Source organism: Entelurus aequoreus, linkage group LG20, assembly GCF_033978785.1.
Source record: "Entelurus aequoreus isolate RoL-2023_Sb linkage group LG20, RoL_Eaeq_v1.1, whole genome shotgun sequence".
In the NCBI taxonomy this organism is placed as follows: Eukaryota; Metazoa; Chordata; class Actinopteri; order Syngnathiformes; family Syngnathidae; genus Entelurus; species Entelurus aequoreus.
The window spans coordinates 1252577-1273339 of NC_084750.1; the positions used below are offsets into that span (position 1 = coordinate 1252577).

A 20763-nucleotide genomic window follows, 5' to 3' on the forward strand; every position below is an offset into this window, starting at 1 on the left:
CAGTGGCCTTGTGGTTAGAGTGTCCGCCCTGACATCGGTAGGTCGTGAGTTCAAACCCCCCATACCAAAGACAATAAAAATGGGACCCATCAAGGGTTGGAATTGGGGGTTTAATCACCAAAATGATTCCCGACCGCGGCCACCGCTCCCCTCACCTCCCAGGGGGTGGAACAAGGTGATGGGTCAAATACAGAGGGTAATTTCACCACACCTAGTGTGTGTGTGTGACTATCAGTGGTACTTTAACTTTAACTTTAATCATGATCTTGAATAATACTGAGCTGATTATGCTTTCCTCTGGGCTTCCGTTCATAGCGGTTTTTCCAGAGGACAGGGCCCCTCTCACCCTTACTTAAAAGGTCCTTTCCCTCAAAAAATTATGTATCCAATTCAACATTCTTCCCCAAATGGCAGCACCGGTTTACTACCATCCTTCCACAACATGTCATACACCTTCTCCATATCTAAAAACACCCTACAGCTTCTTTGTTTTCCTTTCTAATGTCCAGATCCAACGTTACAATTGAGTCCACAGTGGACCGACCCGCCCTAAACCCACATTGATGCAAAACGATTAAACCCTGCTTTTCAAGTGTGTACAGCAGTCTATCTGTGACCATGACCCCCATTATTTTACTTATTACTGCTGTTAGTGCGATTGGTCGGTATGATGCAGGCTCATTTCCTGCTTTGCCAAGTTCACGTACAGGAACAATGATTGCATGTTTCCATTCCTTTGGCAACTTGCCTTCCTGCCGTACTACATTCATTAACGCCACAATGTCATTCAGCTCATTTTCTTCCAGATGTTTAAATATCTGGTTCCTCAGCTCGTCCCTTCCAGGTGATGTGTCTTTACCTCTCTGAATAGCTCGTTTTAGTTCATGCATCCTGAAAAGAGAATGACTTTTACTCGTATTGCATAAATGATCTGAGCTGTGCACTGTTTCAAAAGTCTAAACTTTGTTTGGTTATCTAATGCCTCCTTGCCGTCCTGCACCAGAACTGGCACTGTAGTTGTCCTATATATACACTCCTGCCATTTTATGAACGATTGCCCATAGATTTCTTACTTCAGTTTGTGGCCCTAATGTACTGCAACATTTCTGCCAGCTCTGCCTTTTTGTGTCTTTGATAACCCTCCTGGCTTTAGCTCTTGAGTGTTTTGTATTCCTCTGCATTATTTTCAATTGGGTTTTTCTTTAATCTCCTACATGCTTTATTTTCTGCACATATGGCACGCTCACACCATCTGACGCTCTTTTGGCCCCTTTTTTTTCTTGGAATACACTCATGAGCCGCCTTGGTCAACATTTTCAGATATATTCCATTCATCTGTCAGGGATGTCAATCATATGTATTTTTGTACATTTATAAGTATAAAAATGAGCCGAAATTTTTGAATGAAAGAAATCGCTGTTCTAAATGTGTCCACTAGATGTCGCAATAGCAATTAATTGTATCTTTGTAGATGTTGCTACATATGTAAAAAAAAAACAAAAATAAACTACATGTTAGTGCACCAGTCGAGGAAAATTAGCAAACTACATAAATAACATCCTGTAATTTGATTTTGATATTTTATCTTGATAGATTGAAAATTAACACCAATGAGTTGACTGATGAACATTATCACAAAATGTATTCAGAAAGTACAAAGAAAGTACAAATAACGACAAATAAAGATAGAATACTATTAACTGCAACAAGTAAAATAAAAAATAAAAACATTATGATGTGTACATTTTCAGAATGTGCTTGTTCTAAAGAAAACCATCTGAAGTTGTCTTTATTTTTAAGTTATCGTGCCGTGATTTTACCAGACCGGCCCACTTGGGAATAGAGTTTTCTCCATGTGGCCCCCGGTCTAAAATTAGTTTGACACCCCTGCTCTATGTCATTACCCCTTATATTATCCACCTCCTCCCGAGATGTTATTCTAAATTCCCCCCACCTAGCTCCTGAAAAACTAAACCTGTCTGGCCTTTTATTATGCACTTTAACCAACTTCTTTCCAAACCTTCTTAAAATTGGAGCGTGATCGATTCTCATTGTGTTTCTGTCCATTACTTCCCATTCTCGTACTCGGGCAAGTTCCGCAGAAGCAATAATTAAGTCTATACATGATTTCTCTCCCCGACTTACTTGAAACCATGTTGGCCTCCCACCATTTAGGACCACTAATCCCTGTCTGTCAAAAAAATCTTCCAAAACAGCTCCATTTTTGTTTTGTGCTTACTTCCCCCAAACTAAACCGTGAGCATTAAAATCTCCAACCCAAATTACAGGTTTTGACGATGTGACAATAGTAAAAGATTTAAAGACTTCCTGCCCCTGTCTCTCCAGTCTGCTGAGCTTCCACCCTATCAGAAAAGAGTAACAGTCTACAATTTATGTGATCAGTGCACTGAACTGAAATATAAATCGGAAGTGAAGCGCCACCTATCTGAATGCAAGCGCTCCAGCAGGCATTCAATAGTCTTGTCACAAGATCAACTTGTCATGGCTTTGGATCTGGTATTTCCATAATGTACCCTTTCCTTTGTCCATATCTGTTCGCTATTTTCCCGCTTGTGGCTCAACAGTAACTGAACGTCATTACGTTTTCCCACGCTACGGAATGGACTGAGGGTCAAAAATGACCCGAGCGCGTCAAAAAATTGCGCTATTAAAAGGAACTCATAGTTAACGCATTATCATCAACGCTAATATAAATATAAATATATCCAACTCTTAATTTTCCCATTTGCCTGAATCTCCTAGACCCTTTCTCTTCATTATGTCTCCTTTGCAGCTGTCCTGGGTCTCTCTAGTACCGTTCACAAGTAGTTCACTTACGATCTCTCAGACAGAACAATCTTGCTAAGTGTGCATACAAGCTCCTCAAAGACCGATACGATCACATGTGGTGTGCCTCAAGGATCTATTCTAGGTCCTCTTCTTTTTTAATATTTACACATTCCACTTGGCAGTGTCATCAGGAGACACAGAATTAATTTCCTGTACACACCTCCTCATTTGTTAAGTGGCTAATCTCAATCCCTTCTATCTCTTTTTGTTTTTGTTCTTTCCTGCCTGACGACACCCCTCTGTCCACCATGGTACCAACTTTTTATAGACTTTGATTGGTATTGACCCATCTGCAGCCTCATAAATCATTGCTGTCATTTGCTTATTAACATGATTTATACCCCCTCTATATTAATATTAGTCACAGTTTCTGCTGCAATTAAACATTTTACAAGACTGCTTTACCAAAAAGCCACTTTGGTACTTTTTCATTTGACCTCAAATGCACTTATTCCCCCGCTGAACATAATAACGTATAGTGATCACTGCCTACTGGACTTTCACTTAATACTCCCAAATTACTTTCTTCAGCTAATCAATTACAGACCAATTAACATCCAAAATGGAATCATTTCCTGTGACACATTAATTATTGTTCCTGTACCCAAACAAACTAATTACCTTTCATTCATCAATTATGTAACAATTCCTTAATTTGAATCATAAAGGTAAACACATTTTAGGAGTCATAGAAGATATATTAAGTTGGAGACTACATATAAATCATATAAAGAACATATCACAATTATTTGCAACATTAATCATAATAAAATATATACTCAAATACTAATTTGCAATGTTTTTTGGGGGGAAAATGAATGGGAAAAAAAGGTAGGCAAAATAGACTGAAGCTTCAGCTTTCACATAGGAAGTTGTTTTAAGTACATGTACACAATGTTGTATATTAACACACATACTTGAATAAAATAAACCTACTATTCTAAAAAAAAACATTGTATTTATACATTGTAGAAGCATATTAAAGAGTATGTGTTACACACACAACAACAATGTCACACATGTTATATGTACTGATGTTGTTAGAAAGTCAAAGTTATCAAAGTCTTGATGGCAGATTTCAAATCCTGCAGCTTCATTTGCTGCTGCTGTTCTCACCAGCACACTTGTGTTTCTTACACTGGTACTTATAAGAGAATCTTTCACCACACTCACTGCAACTCAACCCTTTCTCACCTGTGTGTGTCTTCATATGTTTTTTAAGTGCTAGTCGGTCACAAAATCTCCTATTGCAGTCTGAACAGGAGTATGTTTTCGCTCCAGCGTGCGTTCTCATGTGTCTTTTCAAATGTTGGCTTCGCACGAACCTTTTACTACAGACTGGACAGGAAAAAGGTTTTTCTCCAGTGTGTATTCTCATGTGTACTTTAAAATCGGTATTTCGTACAAAACCTTTCCGACACACTGAACACATGAAAGGTTTTTCTCCAGTGTGTATTCTTGTGTGTACTTTTAAATTTGCCTCATGGGTGAATCTTTTACTACAAATTGAGCACACAAATGTTTTTTCTCCAGTGTGTATTCTCGTGTGCACTTTCAAACTTCCACTCTGTGTAAAACATAAACCGCAGATTGAACAGCAAAAAGGTTTTTCTCCAGTGTGTATTCTCGTGTGTATTTTCAGATGACTAGGATACCTAAACGTTTTGTCACAGTGAGAACATGTCAAGTGTGTGTTATCAGCTTTAGAGTCTTCATCATCAGTGTCAGGAGAGTGTGATGTTGTGTCGTCACTATCTGATAGTGGAGCTAAGAGCTTGTCTGCTTGTGATCCTCCACAGTGGTCTCCATCAGCTTCTGTTGTCATGTGTTGAGTTGAGCTGCTGCTTGGAGGCTCCACCACTCTCTTCTCCTCACTTTCCCCTTTGACCTCATCATCTTCACTCTTCACAATCACTGGGAACTCCTCCAACCATTCAAGATGCTCTCCCTCTTGACTGATGCTGTATTCCTCCTCTTCCTCTTTGTTGTGGGGGGTTTGTGGCTCCTTCTGCTGCATCTTGAAGCTCCACTCCTGGTGCTCAGGGAGAAGATTATCTTAGCAGACGTCTACAGGACACAAGAAGACAAACACATGCTTTACAAAACATCTAGCTTTGCTCAGTCACATGAAGCCTTCAGTAGGTATCCATGAACTAAAAAAACAAGTTCTTGTATGAACTGTCTCTAAATCATTATATCTCGGACCTCATCCAAACTTACAATTCTGCGCGCGCTCTGAGGTCCGAGAGCCAGCTCCAGCTCGTGGTGCCCAAGACGAGACTTAAAACCAGGGGAGACAGGCCCTTCTCTGTGGTCGGCCCTAAGGTCTGGAACACTCTGCCCCTCCATGTTCGAACTGCTCCCACAGTGGAGTGTTTTGGGTCTCGTCTTGAGACCCACTTTTATTCTCTGGCTTTTAACACTACGTGAGTTGTGTGGTCCTCTGTTGTCCTCTGTGTTTTTAAAATTTTGATTTCTATTTACTGTTTTAATTGGTTTTACCCTTTAAAATCGTTTTTAATCACATTTATTTTATATTGTTTTTAATTGTTTTTAATATTATTGTGCAGCACTTTGGAAACATTTTGTTGTTTGAATGTGCTATACAAATAAAGTGGATTGGATTGGATACATCGCTGCGGGGGACAAACACGGGACAATCTCTTTACTAGAGATTGACCAAAATGTTTTTTTCAGGGCCGATACCGAATATAAGTAGTCAAGGAGGCCACTAACTGATATTTGGGGTTGATATTAATTCGCAGTAAAAGTTATTTACACATGAATAGTATGCTTTAAGTGTCGTCCCTTCCATTAAATATGTGTGGTGGTCAAGCTAGCTCTGTTCTCAATGGGTACTAGGCACCATTTAGCCTTTCTCGAAGAAAAAATTACCCTATGCTTGTGTTGTTGTACGAATCGTTCAACTCACGAAAAGGATAAATTCCTCGAGAGGTCATCAAAAAGGGCGGAATAGTGCAAGATTTTATGAAACAACGATGAGAAAAGTAGCTCACACTCCAATCCAAGAGAGCACAGTGAAAGAATACACGAGTTTGCAGTGATCACTTTGTTAAATGTTTGTTTGATATACTTTTAATGTTTATTATTTCCAATTGAAGTATTGTCTTGATATTATTTGTGTTTCTTAAACACATGTTTGCTACGAGTGTTTTCGAAAAGCACCAACTCGGCAAGTCTAAATACAATAAATCAAATGTGAGCAAAACCTGAAGGAGTTAAGTTTTTACCAAAGACAACAATCATAAATGAATCTTTCAGTACATACACGATGTTGACATCTATAGTTATATTTTGATAAACAATCCTAAATGAATCTTTCAGCACATACACAATGTTGACATCTATAGTTATATTTTTATTAACAATTATAAATTAATCTTTCAGCACATACACAATGTCGATATCTATAGTTATATTTTGATAAACAATCAAAAATGAATCTTTCAGCACATACACAATGTCGATATCTATAGTTATATTTTGATGAAAAATCATAAATTAATCTTTCAGCACATACACAATGTTGACATCTATAGTTATATTTTGATAAAAACACGCTACTCGTAAACAGTGCGTGCAACAACAACAAACTTGGCAGTAGACGTGAAGTTAAATCATGAAATACAACCTTACCCGAGCAAACACGATGCATATTTATCCGGGAGAGTCTTCATACCAATGTCCTTGACCCAGCGACACACAAAGAAGTTGTAGACCTTCATGCTTTTCCAAGTTTCATCTGTTTTGTCCTGTAGAATGATGTTTGGAGCACATAATTCTTGATATCACTCAACAAATCTTTTTTTGATGACGTATAGGGATCAATTCTATTGCATAGTTTAAGTTTTTGCTCGTATCTGCTTTTTGCAGGAAGATCTAGGCCCCTTGCGTACTCAGATAGTTTGCTGTACAACAGCCATATTGGCCTGATTGGCCACCACTGCTTTACACTTCCGGGAAGAAGTCACGTGTCGGAATACAAGCTATTTAACGGCGGAAGTTACATTGTGACTTGACTAAGGGTGGCGTTCATTTATCCAATAATATTCATAATGCAGACAACGCGTGCCATTGTCAACTGTCACAATCGAGGTGGAATAAATAAAACTACTTTTATCGAATTCCTAAGTTTATTTCTGGACAAGGATAGCTAACGGCGAAGATTGCGACAATCATCAACCGAGTACGTGACGTGTTGACGACTTCGTGTTTGTAAGGATCATTTCAGGTTAAGACATTTTGCAAGTAAAAAAATAATCAAACATAAACAAAAGCCTCACTTTGCATGAACTTGATCGCTGCAGTGTTATTTTCCACTGAATAGTTCGGAATTGTTAAGTGTAGCGCTATCGTGAGCGATGACGCTCGCCCTTCAAAGTGGATTCCAACTTGCACTTCCGGGGAAAATCGGAAGCCTTCACATTTTCAAACAATCACAACACTTTATACTCACACTTGATCTCTGCTTAGCGATGTGTTGACCACTTCCGCGTCTCTTTGTTAGCAGCTAACAAGCTAAGCTAACTAGCGAGCTAAGCTAGCTAGCAAGCTAAGCCTGATAGGCTTTACAGTTCACTGAAACGAGTTAAGTTAATCCTGACATAAGTAATAAGTAATAACGTTTAGTTTTTCATTCGATGGACGAATACGTACAAATGTAAAAAAAAATGAAGGAATTAACGCAGATGCGTTTCACAACACGACTGGTACTGGAAGACACACGCTCCACGCATGCGCAGGGAACACGTGACTTTCTGTCGATTTTTTTTTCTTTTTTTTTACAAAACTTTGTTTCCATACTCTATTTGTGTGTTTTATTGGCGGTTGGAAAACCAACTTAGGGTGCATTACTGCCACAATTTGAAGATGTATTTTAGTCCAAATGACTCGCCAATGTCAGAAAAAAAACATTAATCTATTTATGACGTGCAATTGTGACTTTTGCTCGTCTCCACCGCCTGCTGTAATTCCTCCTGCACCTTTTCATATGATAAAGCTTTCAAATCCAACAATTTTGCTGCAGCTTTGACACAATAATTAATTTTTTTCTGTAAAAGATAAACGTACATTTAATGATAAAGCAAAAACTACAGTGCAGCTGGGGAGTGCACCAGAAGATTGGGGAAAGCTACGCAGGAACAAAGTTAAACAGAACACTAAACACAGACAACAAATTAATGATCTCGTCCTGTTCAACGTTCCATCTCTCAACTTGAGTTATTTTCATTTAAATTTGTTATGGCCGATCAAATTATATATTTAAACAAAAAAAGTGTCTTTATGAAGAAAGGTATAACAGACTTTAAACAGATGCAAGCCACCTACTAAAATAAATCATGAGTTTGACATATAATGCTGAAGTTAAAACATTAAATAAAACAGTAAAAACGCTTTTCTGAGAAATACAAAAGCAAGTTTTTAACATTAAATGTGTTGCTTTTTCCATAAAAAATAAATTGATTAAAAAAGACCAATCATTAAAATCATTTAGCATAAAAGTGATGATGAAATAAGAAGCAATCACTTCTATAAAATCATTATAAAACACAATGCACTAAATATGACTGTGATTACAATTAATGTCATAATTTGATACTCTATTATTGGGGGTGTTCATTCCTAGGGGTATTCTATTTAGTGACAGTTACTTTTAAAGGGACGGCTTAAGGACGTAATGACGTACACGAATAGCAAACATGAGCTCTCATTGTACATATATTGTATCATAACACAACATATGACTGCAAACAGGTGCTTCAATCTTACTGCGTTTGTGTTCTTTATTCGATATAATTAGTAATTGTGGCATATATAGGCATTTAAAAGATACACATGTTCTGTTTCAACAATGATAACATAAGCTAGTTGGTGGTGTTCTTTTTTTATATTTTGGTTTGAAAAATTTAACAGCGAGCATGTTAAAAACCGCGATGTGAATCATATCTAAAATAATGTATTTCATATTTTAAAAACACTTGATGTATTTATCTTCAACCCGTACTTCAAATAAAATGAATAGTGATTTTTGGGTTCATTGAAAGAGGACTTCCAAAACGGATACGTTTTTCTCCTGTTTGCGTTATCTTGTGTCTGTGCATGCTATCATTGACAGATCATTTTCTACCACACACTGAACAACTGAAAGGTTTTTCTCCCGTGTGTCTTCTCATATGTCTCGTCAAATGAAATTGTTTATCAAGCCCTTTTGCACAAACAGAACAACCAAATGGTTTTTGTCCTGTGTGTCTTCCCATGTGTGATTTCATATTACTTTTGCCAGAGAATATTTTCTCACAATCTTAACAACTGAAAGGTTTTTGTCTCCTGTGTGTTCCCATGTGTCCAGTCCATTTCCAGTGCATGAAAAAGTCTTCAGCACAACCTGAACAACTAAACGGGTTTTCTCCTGCAAGTTTTCTCATGTGTGATCGCAAACAATCTTTGCCTGTTTTTTTTTTCAACCGGACTGAACAACTGAAGGGTTTTTCTCCTGTGTGTGTTCTCATGTGTGCTTGCATATAACCTTTGTTAATGAACTCTTTTACCACAAAATGATCAACTGAAAAGTCCTGTGTGTGTTCTCATGTGGGATTCCATATTTACATGAACGTCTGACGCTGTGTCGTCGCTATCTCATAGTAGAGCTAAGCGCTGGTCTGCTTGTGATCCTCCACAGTGCTCCACCCACAAATCTTCACATAAAGATGGATTTTCAGAAAAACTATTATAGTCTGTGACTACTATTTATGGCAATGGAGGAAAGAATAAAACAGTAAGTAATAATAGCAGGATATACATGTATGAATAAAATGTTAGCAATGTTAGCTCGACTTGTTGTGTAGCTGGCTTAGCCTTCTAATGTAAGACAATACCATCACTGTCCTCCGGCAAAATAAAGAATGATCCTCTTCAAAACTATTTTTAATTAGATCATTGCCTACTGTGTTTGGCAATGGACCAGTTAGAATTATAATGCGTTATTACGTTCATAAGCCTTGCGAACGATGATGACGCCTGTAGCGTAGCTAACTGTATTAGCCAGCTCATGACTGTATTGTTTACAAGTGTTCAAAGCAGCAGCAGTAAAAGTAATAGCATGATATGAAATATAAAAGCATTTTATTGTCATTATACACATGCATACGTCCAGGATTTAACATTGGAGGGATAATGACTCGGTAGAAGTTTAACCTTAGCTAGCGTATAGCACCAGATTTGCAGCCAAGCTTTCTTACTTTCTTACCCTAGCGTCGTGCCCTTCATGAGCCGACGACTAATCACAGTGAGCCGCTTGTCTCGCTATACCACCCGTGATGTTGTGTTGTGGTGAAAGTCAAGTAAAAATGAGAGGGCTGGTGGCGATCCACGGTTTTCATATTCCGTACGGTCTTAGCAAAACAAAACAAAAAAAAACAACTAATAAGCGACTGTAGTAAACAAAGGACGAAAAGGCTCGGCAGCATGAGGGGGCGTGCCAAGGAGGGCTTCATTTGCATCTAACGACTCTGACTCTTAAAATGAATGATTTTTAAGAAGGAAGTATTCAGGTCACAACCGACCAGTAGGAGGCCCTGGGGAAGACACACAACTCGTTGGCGAGACTATGTCTCCTAGCTGGTCTTGGAAAACATTGTGATCCGCCAGGAGCAGCTGGGCAAGGTTGCTGGGGAGAGGGAAGTCTGGGATTCTCTGCTTAGGCTCCTGCCCCCGTGACCCAGAACAAGATTAGCAGAAGAAGATGGATGTATATATATATAAGTTATGGGCATCAGTCTTGAGAAGCAGGAAAGTAAAAAACATTAACTGATTCTTAACCGTCAACAAACAAATAGTTAAAATGGAGGGTCGATGAGCTGAGAGAGGGTTTTTTACTCCAGGCTGAGTTGATTCAGTAATGATATCATCAATCGCATCTTTCTCCCACAATTTTTGTTGTCTATTTAGCATTTTCTAGCTCAGTTCTGAACGGTCTGCATTGGCAAGTATACGAGCATTTCCTCGTTGAACACTTGTGTTAGGCGAATGTGGCGCTAAAAAGCAAATATATATTCACCCTTTGTTATAACTGTGGTCCATGGATGAAAATCTGTTACAATCATTGATATTGAAAGGTTTTCAATGCCGTGAACCCCTGGGAACCCACAGGTGGTGATTTGAGTGGGTCTTTTCGATAGGGTCCCAACTGGAGGTCGAAAAAATTATTGATTCTCTGATGCATCACGATTAGAACGTGGGTGATTCATGAATCGTATCACGATTACAACGTGGGTGATTCGTGAATCGATGGACGAATGCCCAAACATCGAGTATGTTGAATAAAGTAATAGAGTTGTGTCGGAGTAAATATGACAACAGAACAATAATCAAATATGCTCATGATTCAGTAATTGTTAGTTTGCTAAATGGAGATGAAAGCAGCCCATTATTGATGATTTTGTACGCTGGTGTGATACGTCTTACCTCCTTTCAGCAAAAACAAAAGAGATGCTGATTGACTTTACGAAGAGACCCCATGTGAACCAGCCAACTGTGATTAAAAACCAGGTCATTGAATATGTGCAGAAGTATAAATACCTTCGGACTACAATTAAAGTTAAAGTACCAATGATTGTCACACGCACACTAGGTGTGGCGAAATTATTCTCTGCATTTGACCCATCACCCTTGATAACCCCCTGGGAGGTGAGGGGAGCACTGAGCTGCAACAGCGGTGGCCACGCCCGGGAATCATTTTTGGTGATTTAACCCCCAATTCCAACCCTTGATGTTGAGTGTCAAGCAGGGAGGTAATGAGTCCCATTTTTATAGTCTTTGGTATGACTCAGCCGGGGTTTGAACTCACGACTAGAGATGTCAGATAATATCGGGCTGCCAATATTATCGGCCGATAAATGCTTTAAAATGTAATATCTGAAATTATCGGTTTGGAAATTATCGGTATCGGTTTCAAAAAGTAAAATTCATGACTTTTTAAAACGCTGCTGTACATAGTGGTACACGGACATAGGGAGAAGTACAGAGCACCAATAAACCTTAAAGGCACTGCCTTTGCGTGCCGGTCCAATCACATAATACCTAAGGCTTTTCACACACATAAGTGAATGCAAATCATACTTGGTCAACAGCCATACAGGTCACACTGAGGGTCCCCGTATAAACAACTTTAACACTGTTACAGTTTACAAAAACACAGGATAAGTTGTAAAATTCATTTGTGCTGGCACATACTTGAGAGTGTTTGGTGATGACTGGTGGAATGGTGGATGGGTGTTTTGCAATTTGGACGCATCATCAGTAGTCTGCCCCTGGGCCACTGGGCGTTTCGGCCTTATCACTAGACGCCCTCTCCAGGGGTGGCCAGCCACAGGGGTGATCGGCCCAGGGCTTGCGTCAATCCCAATTAATCATGAGTCGCTTGGTGTTGAACAGCAGATTTCTCATGGGACTATGCATGGCAGGGGCGTCCTTTTCCCTGAGTCAAGCCTAAGCTGACCCACACCAAACAAGAATGACAAACACTTTTCGGGAGAACATCCACACCGTAACACAACAGAACAAATACCCAGAACCCCTTGCAGCACTAACTCTTCCGGGACGCTACAATATACACCCCCCGTTAACCCTCCCCACCCCCACACCTCAACCCCGCCCACCTCCTCATGCTCTCTCAGGGAGAGCATGTCCCAAATTCCAAGCTGCTGTTTTGAGGCATGTAAAAAAAAATAATGCACTTTGTGACTTCAATAATAAATATGGCAGTGCCATGTTGGCATTTTTTTCCATAACTTGAGTTGATTTATTTTGGAAAACCTTGTTACATTGTTTAATGCATCCAACGGGGCATCACAACAAAATTAGGCATAATAATGTGTTCATTTCACGACTGTATGTATCGGTATCGGTTGATATCGGAATCGGTAATTAAGAGTTGGACAATATCGGAATATCGGATATCGGCAAAAAAGCCATTATCGGACATCTCTACTCACCACCTACCGATCTCAGGGTGGACACTCTAACCACTAGGCCACTGATAAGATGAACAACTGAAATTTGATCATTTTAATGTTGACAAGACCATCATGATCATGTTTTACCATGCTTTTATAGAATCTGTTTTGTCCTTCTCCCTGGTCTCGTGGTTCAGTCACCTGTCACTAAAGGATAGAATTCCCTAAATGACTTCAATGAAATATACAAAGACACACATTTGTGCAGTATGCTGATCAAGTAATAAAGAATAACACCCAATGCATTTCGGCTCCAAAATTCTCACGTGTCGAGATGGTGGCTTGTCCTTGTTTGTGTTTGACGGGTGTGTCAGCGCTTCAACCCTCGACATTGTCTGAACAGACTTGGCACTGCCACTCCATCTCCTTTCTGCATTTGCCACATGTGTACTTGTAGCAATCAACACAGCGCACAGTGGCGTGATTGTTCTTGCACCGACAGTTCACCTGGCACATTGCCCTTTTCCCTTGGCCAGGCGTGGGAGGTTGTTGCCGAAGAAGGTTGCCCTTATTCGCCTTTTTGACTCCCACAAATGACTCAGCAAGCTCGCTTGCTAGCTCCACCAGGAAGTCCAGTCGTCTCTCCTTGACCCCAGTACATGCCTGGTAAAGCACGTATGCATTCAGCACCGCAATGTCAATCATGTTGTAAAACACAGCGACTGGCCATCGCCGTGTTCCTGAGCGCACAGTGTACTCTCGCACCATCTGGTCCATCACCTCCACACCGCCCTTCCTGCTGTTGAAGTCGGAGAGTGTGTTTGGCTTTTTTTTCCGGGTGTGCCGAGTCTCCACCACTCTGTGCATGCTGCTGAGGATGCAGACGGTCTTCCTCCGTTTTGGCGCATAAACCGTCAGTGTGGCACTAGAAGTTGAAAACACTCGAGTGCTGAATTCCTTGCGGCCAAGAGTCTCTTTCGCTGATTCTGGAAGCTCCCGGCGAATCTTGTTGACTGTGCCGAGGAGGGTTGTCTTCCGGCTGAGCAGTCGTTGCGCAAGTGACAAAGATGTGAAGACGTTGTCTGTGGTAACCGTTCTTCCTTTGTCCATGAATGGTTCCATGAGCTTCATCGCCACATTTTCTGACAGTCTATCCCCCCTAGGACAACTGGGGTCTTTGCCAAGATATGGGATGATATTGCACACATACTTGGATTTCGAGTCACATGCCACCCAGAACTTGATGCCAATCTTGTCAGGTTTCGCTGCAATGTACTGCAGGAAACAGCAGCGGGTCTTAGTTTGAAAAAGTTGCTCGCCAATGGTGATGTTCCTGCCTGGTGTGTAGGATGTGATGCAGTTGGCAACAAAGGACCCCCAAACATCGGAGATTGCAGCAAACCTGTCAGTTCCAACTCTTCCACTGCGCGTGCCCTTGTCATCGAAGCGTAGGTGTCGCATGATGTCTTGGAAGCGGTTTCGGGCCATAATGCCGATGATCAGTGAGTGTCCCAGCTTTGCTGACCATGCGTCTTGCAACGATGGAAGTCTGATCACCCCGCGCAGGATGAGGACAGCAATAAACGCCATTAGTTCAGGAAGGTCGATGAACCAATTTCCATGCTGTGTATGGCGTCCATGCTGAACAGTACACTCCTGAATGGTTCGAAGCATGTCAGGAGTGACTAAACAGAGGAAGCTCTGTAAGCGACTCGACACCGTTTTTCGGACCAAAGCAGATGGCTCTCCATCTGTGGCGAAAGATTCAATTGGGCTGTGAGGGAGAGGCCTCCCGACCTGTTCTTCACACCACACTGTGCCGTCTTTTGCTTTTTCTGTTGGCCAAGTGTTTGTCTCCAGTCGACCTCTCTTTTCTGGTGGCGGTAAAGTCTCCTCATCTGTAGGATGATTATATTTTTGAGAAATGAGCAATGAAATATCCAAATGATGTGAGCAATGAAAACATCAACCGAGGTTAGAAATATATTTGAAGATATCCTTTAAATTATATATATTTTTTAAAATCTCAAGTTTGCCTCCTCTGTATTGATTCAGGATTGTTTTCATTGTTTCCTCATACACAACTGCCTGCCCTGTTGGCCCCACTATGGACTGGACTCTCACATTATTAACTGTATGCACTCTGCATCCATTGCACCGGGTCACCACATCTGCGTCCCCTCCAAGGTTTCTCATTACGCCCACTGGGTTGAGTTTTTTCTTGCCCTGATGTGGGATCTGAGCCGAGGACGTCGTTGTGGCTTGTGCGGCCCTTTGAAACACTTGTGATTAAGGGTTATATAAATAAACTTTGATTGATTGATTGATTGTTAATCAGCAAATGAAAATAGGATGTTAAGGAAATCTTACCAGAAGAAATTTCAGAGTCTGAACTCAGCTGAAGGGCTATGTCTTCTCCATCGGAGTCACAAGGGTTCACTTGGTCCAGGATTAAGTCCAAAGCCTGCTGGGTGCTGTACAACTCCCTTTGATCTGAGCATTCAAGTGGTCCACCACATTCCGATGTAATGGCTGCATTTAGAAATTAAAGATGGTTAATCGTCGGTCGTTGAGTGGTAAATTTGAACCTAAAAGCCTTTTGGCTGCCCTCTGAGAATTGCCGGGGACACACAGCGCAGACACACACAGAGGAGGGACGAAGAGAGGACAAGCTATGCGAGCTGTGGCGCTCAGCTAGCTTGAATTCTGAAGTAGTGAAACAATAATATAATAAAAGCATTGTACACGTAAACAGAAGGCTAATAACATGAACCACGTTACAGCAGAGAATAACAAACTAAGAAAAGGAAATTAGCAAGTAGATTTAGTCCGGAGAGACAACACGTCTGTCAGGTGAGGGGAGCAGTGAGCAGCAGCGGTGATAGCACTTGGGAATCATTGGTTTAGTCTTTAGTCTATATAACTAGTAATTCTGAATAATATAGACACTTTACAAATATATATGTTCTGTTGAAACACTAATGGTGACATCAGTTAGCTGGGGATGGTCTTGTTATATTTCTGTTTGAAGAATGAAACTGTGAGCAAGTTGCTTACTTGGACTGTGATGAAGCTGTGAGGACTGAGGTGGTTTGTCTTCATGGTCTTCAGTCTTCACAGAAACGACAGTGAGATCAGCCTCCTGCCGCCCTAGAAGACACTCTCCCTCCTGACTGAGGCACACTTCCTTCTCTTCCTTTTTAATGTGGGGAGGCTGCTGAACATCTGTTGGGTAAATAAGTAAATAAGATGAGGAAATAATAGAAATAGCTTGTGACTGACACTGTTAACACAAAGAGAGTATTTGCGTTCTCCTGTGTGTTGTGTTAAAAGCGTGTATTGCTTAACAACCAATGAAAACAAGCCACTAAAATCTCTTTGAAAGAAGTACAGTGAGTATGGTCAAGTGAGTAAAAAAGAAAAACCTTCACAAAAACAAGCCAGCACTGTTCGAAACATTCCTGAAAAAACTTTATAAATCTACTGTGCAAAGTGAGTAACCATTTTTTTCCTGTACATACTTCAGCTTATTACACCTAAACCTTATTCCTAAAATTAACCATAATCTTGTAATGGCATTGTCCTAACCATACCTTTAATATTTAGGACCGGGGTGTCAAACGTACGGCTCGAGGGCCTGATCAGGCCCGCGGGATGCGTTTACTAAGTATAAAAATTTACCTGAAATGTTTTAATGAAAGAAACTGCTGTTCTAAATGTGTCCACTGGATGTCGCAATAGCAATTATTTGCATCTTTGTAGATGATGCTACATATGTAAAAAAAATAATAATAACTACATGATGTTAGTGCACCAGTTGAGGAAAATGATCAAACTACATAAATAACATCCTGTAATTTGATTTTGATATAATTTTTATATCTTGATAGATTAAAATTAACACCAATGAGTTGACTGATGAACATGATCACATAAATTATTCAGAATGTATAAATAACGACAAATAAAGATAGAATACTATTAACCGCAACATGTAAGTGTAAAAAAAAAACCCACAACATTATAATTTGTACATTTTGAGAATGTGCTTGTTGTATTTTTAAACAAAGAAAACAATCTGAAGTTGACTTTATTTTTAACTTATCGTGCCGTGATTTTACCAGTCAAGCCCACCTGGGAGTAGATTTTTCTCCATGTGGTCTCTGATCTAAAATGAGTTTGACACCCCTGCTCTAAATAGTAAGTTTCAGTGTGACACGACAACTTGTTTTAGGCAACAGATCTTTTGAGGAAAAATACTACTTTTGAGAATCACCAGTTTGTTATAAGACACAAAACTTCACAATACCACTAAGTATAGCTAATAATTAACTTTTAATTGCTCATTTCTTATTTCAAGAAATTTCACCCAGACAATTTTGACTTGCTCCATTGGCAGATTTTGTTTTGCTCATCACAAGCAAAAATAAATCTGCCAATGGAGTAAGTCAAAACTGTCTTGGTGACGTTTGTTTAACAGGGAAATTAACAAATAAAACTTATTTTTAGCTATACTTTGTAGTATTGTGAGGTTTTGTGTCTGATAACAAACTTGTGATGCTCAAAAGTAGTTTTTTTCATCAGAGGAATTATTGCCTTAAAAACAAGTCACTGAAAAATGTGACTTGAATTAAGTTTGTTTAAATATTTTGACTAGAAATTAGAAATATATCCTTGGTGAGATTGTGAGTTTTTCCAGTGTATCAAAACAAAGCAGTGCGTCATCCTCACAAGACAATTCACTTTCCTGTAGACCAGTGTTTTTCAACCTCTTTTGAGCCAAGGCGCATTTATTTAATTGAAAAACTCCAGAGGCACACCACCAGCAGAAATCATAAAAAAATTAAACTCAGTAGACAATAAAAAGTAATTGTCGCAATTGTTGGATATACCTTTAAACCATAACCAACCATGCATCACTATAGTTGACTTATTTTGACTTTTTTGCTGTTTTCCTGTGTGTACTGTTTAAGTTCTTGTCTTGCGCTCCAATTTTGGTGGCTTTTCCTGTTTTGTTGGTATTTTCCTGTAGTAGTTTCATGTCTTCCTTTGAGCGCTATTCCCTGCACCTGCTTTGTTTTAGCAATCAAGAATATTTAAGTTGTTGCTATCTTTTTTTGTGGGGACATGGTTGATTGTCATGTCATGTACGGATGTACTTTGTGGACGCGGTCTTTGCTCCACAGTAAGTCTTTGCTGTCTTCCAGCATTCTGTTTTTGTTTACTTTGTAGCCAGTTCAGTTTTAGTTTCGTTCTGCATAGCCATCCCTAAGCTTCAATGCCTTTTCTTAGGGGCACTCACCTTTTGTTTATTTTTGGTTTAAGCATTAGATACCTTTTGACCTCCACACTGCCTCCCGCTGTCTCTGCATATTGTGATCACGACAAAGCAATTAGCTACCTGCTGCCACCTACTGATATGGAAGAGTATTACATGGTTACTCTGCCGAGCTCTAGACAGCACACTCAACAACGGCACATTATTTGCGGATTATAATTACTGATTTGCAACAAATATTTTTAACACAAATAGGTGAAATGACATAAACACACTGCTTATAGACGACATTTTTTAAGAATAGTGTTCATAATCAACTATAAAGTTAGTAAACGTGTGAGAGTAAGAAGTAAACAAACCTGTTATGTGTAACACAACTTGATGTTTCTTGAAAACAGCGTCCAGTAGTTGATGTTGTCGCTCCTTCTCCTCTTTTGTTGGACAAAGTTCCTCCTCGTACTCTGCTATCGTTCTTTCGCACATTTTCACACAATCACAACACTTTTTTAGCAGCTAACAAGCTAAGCTAACTAGCAAGGTAAGCCAAAAAGCAAAACAGCGATTTGTCTTCTTCTTCTTCTACTAACTGTTAGTAAAGGTTAAGAGCGCCACATACTGTACTGTAGAATGTAGTGTGGGCCATAGGACAAAAGGAGGAAATCCCGTTAAGAACCCGTGGAGGGCAGTAATACGCCTAAAATGCTCTACTAGTCTGCTGAGAAGGGTCTCGCTGCGGCCGCGGACATTGGAGACGTCCCCCTGTACGGGTCCGCTCCCTGTATGGGAGAAGATGGCGACGACGGAAGTAAAGTGCGCTGACAACGGAAGTGAATCAAAAATATTTTTTTAAAACTGCGGCTGAAAATATTTTTAATCGCAAATAATGTGATCTAATCGATTAATTCAAGCAAACAAAAGGTGACATAAAAAATAAACACGTATCTAACGAGTTCATCATTTTAGTAAGCACCAAGCAGATGTAATTATAATACGATATAGCAGGCCTGGCCCTAACCAATCTGGCGCCCTAGGCAAGATTTTAGGTGACGCCCCCCCACATCGGCAGTGAAGTGTATATACTCACAAGAAACCGAATAGCTTTGTCTTTGACCTTTTGTTTTACTTAAAGAAAGCAAATTAACATATTATATGAGAATGTTATGTTATGATTATCTTTAACCGAATCACAGCAGTGCTCAAATTTAAAAAAAGCATTCCCTCTCATATGATGTTGCTTAATTAGCATTAATGATGTGCACTTTAACAACTAGGCTTACAACTATACCCATACTTGCCAACCTTGAGACCTCCAATATCGGGAGGTGGGGTGGGGGGCGTGGTTGGGGCGGGGGGCGTGGTTAGGGGCGTGGCCAAGAGGAGAGTATATTTACAGCTAGAATTCACCAACTCAAGTATTTCATATATATATATATATATATATATATATATATATATATATATATATATATATATATATATATATATATATATATATATATACTTGACTTTCAGTGAATTCTAATTCTATCTATCTATATATATCTATATATATATATATATATAGATATATATATATATATATATATATATATATATATATATATATATATATATATATATATATATATATATATATATATATATATATATATATATATATATATATAATATATATAAATAAAAGAAATACTTGAATTTTAGTGTTCATTTATTTACACATATACACACACAACACTCATCTACTCATTGTTGTACTTGAAAGTACAATGCTTTGTTAAGGGTTGAATTGGCCATCCTCTTTCTATTCTCTGTCACTATTTTTCTAACCATGCTGAACACCCTCTCTGATGATGCATTGCTGTGTGGCACGCACAAAAGTGCTTTCATCAAATGCACGAGAGTGTGGAATCTTCCATCTCTCCCTAGCATGGCCCAAAACTTTGTCCAGTTTACATCTGCTGTGACAACTAGAAACACACGAGCCTCCACCAGGGGGCAGTGTAGCGTACCCAGATGTAAAACCTCTTTTGCACAATCAGCCTTTTCATATAAAGCCATAACGGAATGGAACGACCTCACAACAAACTTGAAAAGTCTAACAGATTACTCTTCATTCACAATTGAAGTTAAAACGTGGCTTTGGAGCAATCAAAGCTGCTCACACGGTCACTAAGATGGGCATTATGTTTGACACATCAACCTAATGTGTATTATATTTATCCATGAGAGCATTTTTTATTGTAAATTGTGAGGTGTGTCTGTTAAAATCATGTTTTTTTTTACAAATGATGACAGATGTGAACAAAAGCATGTATTGTCTTTGTGTGATGATGTAAATGAGGTGTGATTGTAGTATGTGTCCATGAAAGGGCATTTTATGACTTTTTTCTTAATACTTGTGTATGATTTTATTGTCATAATTTTATTGCATGATTTTTGTATCCCTTTAATTTAGGTAGCCAGGGACTGCAGATGGAAATTAGCTATTTAGCTATAATCTGGTACAGCCTTTGAGCTTATTGTTTCTGTGCGTTGTCCCTTCAAATAAAGACTAAACTAAAACCGGTCAATCCTTGCTTTCTGGGGAAGATCTTCCCTGGTAAGCAATTGGTACTCCAGTACTTGTACCCGGAGGCTGGTCAGGTCCAATCGCAGCTGCGG

General features: G+C 39.4%; 2 protein-coding genes across 5 annotated transcripts; both read right to left on the minus strand.

Moving 5' to 3' along the window:
- Nucleotides 1-3649: 3649 nt before the first annotated feature.
- LOC133635515 (gastrula zinc finger protein XlCGF17.1-like) lies at nucleotides 3650-7593 on the minus strand. Of its 4 annotated transcripts, none has more exons than XM_062028695.1 (3): nucleotides 7328-7593; nucleotides 6508-6623; nucleotides 3650-4917 (listed from the first exon to the last, which is right to left on the minus strand). In XM_062028695.1, exon 3 carries the CDS (start codon nucleotides 4865-4867, stop codon nucleotides 3944-3946), a length of 924 nt encoding a protein of 307 aa, XP_061884679.1. In that variant the 5' UTR covers nucleotides 4868-4917; nucleotides 6508-6623; nucleotides 7328-7593; the 3' UTR covers nucleotides 3650-3943. The 4 variants fall into 4 exon arrangements, with proteins under 4 accessions (XP_061884679.1, XP_061884680.1, XP_061884681.1 ...); XM_062028696.1 differs by lacking the exon at nucleotides 7328-7593 and adding an exon at nucleotides 7155-7173; XM_062028697.1 differs by lacking the exon at nucleotides 6508-6623.
- A 5060-nt stretch (nucleotides 7594-12653) lies between these two features.
- On the minus strand, nucleotides 12654-18891 carry LOC133635514 (uncharacterized). Its single transcript, XM_062028694.1, has 4 exons — nucleotides 18462-18891; nucleotides 15882-16049; nucleotides 15195-15356; nucleotides 12654-14722 (listed from the first exon to the last, which is right to left on the minus strand). Exons 1-4 carry the CDS (start codon nucleotides 18583-18585, stop codon nucleotides 13203-13205), a joined length of 1974 nt encoding a protein of 657 aa, XP_061884678.1. The 5' UTR covers nucleotides 18586-18891; the 3' UTR covers nucleotides 12654-13202.
- Between the last annotated feature and the right edge of the window lie 1872 nt (nucleotides 18892-20763).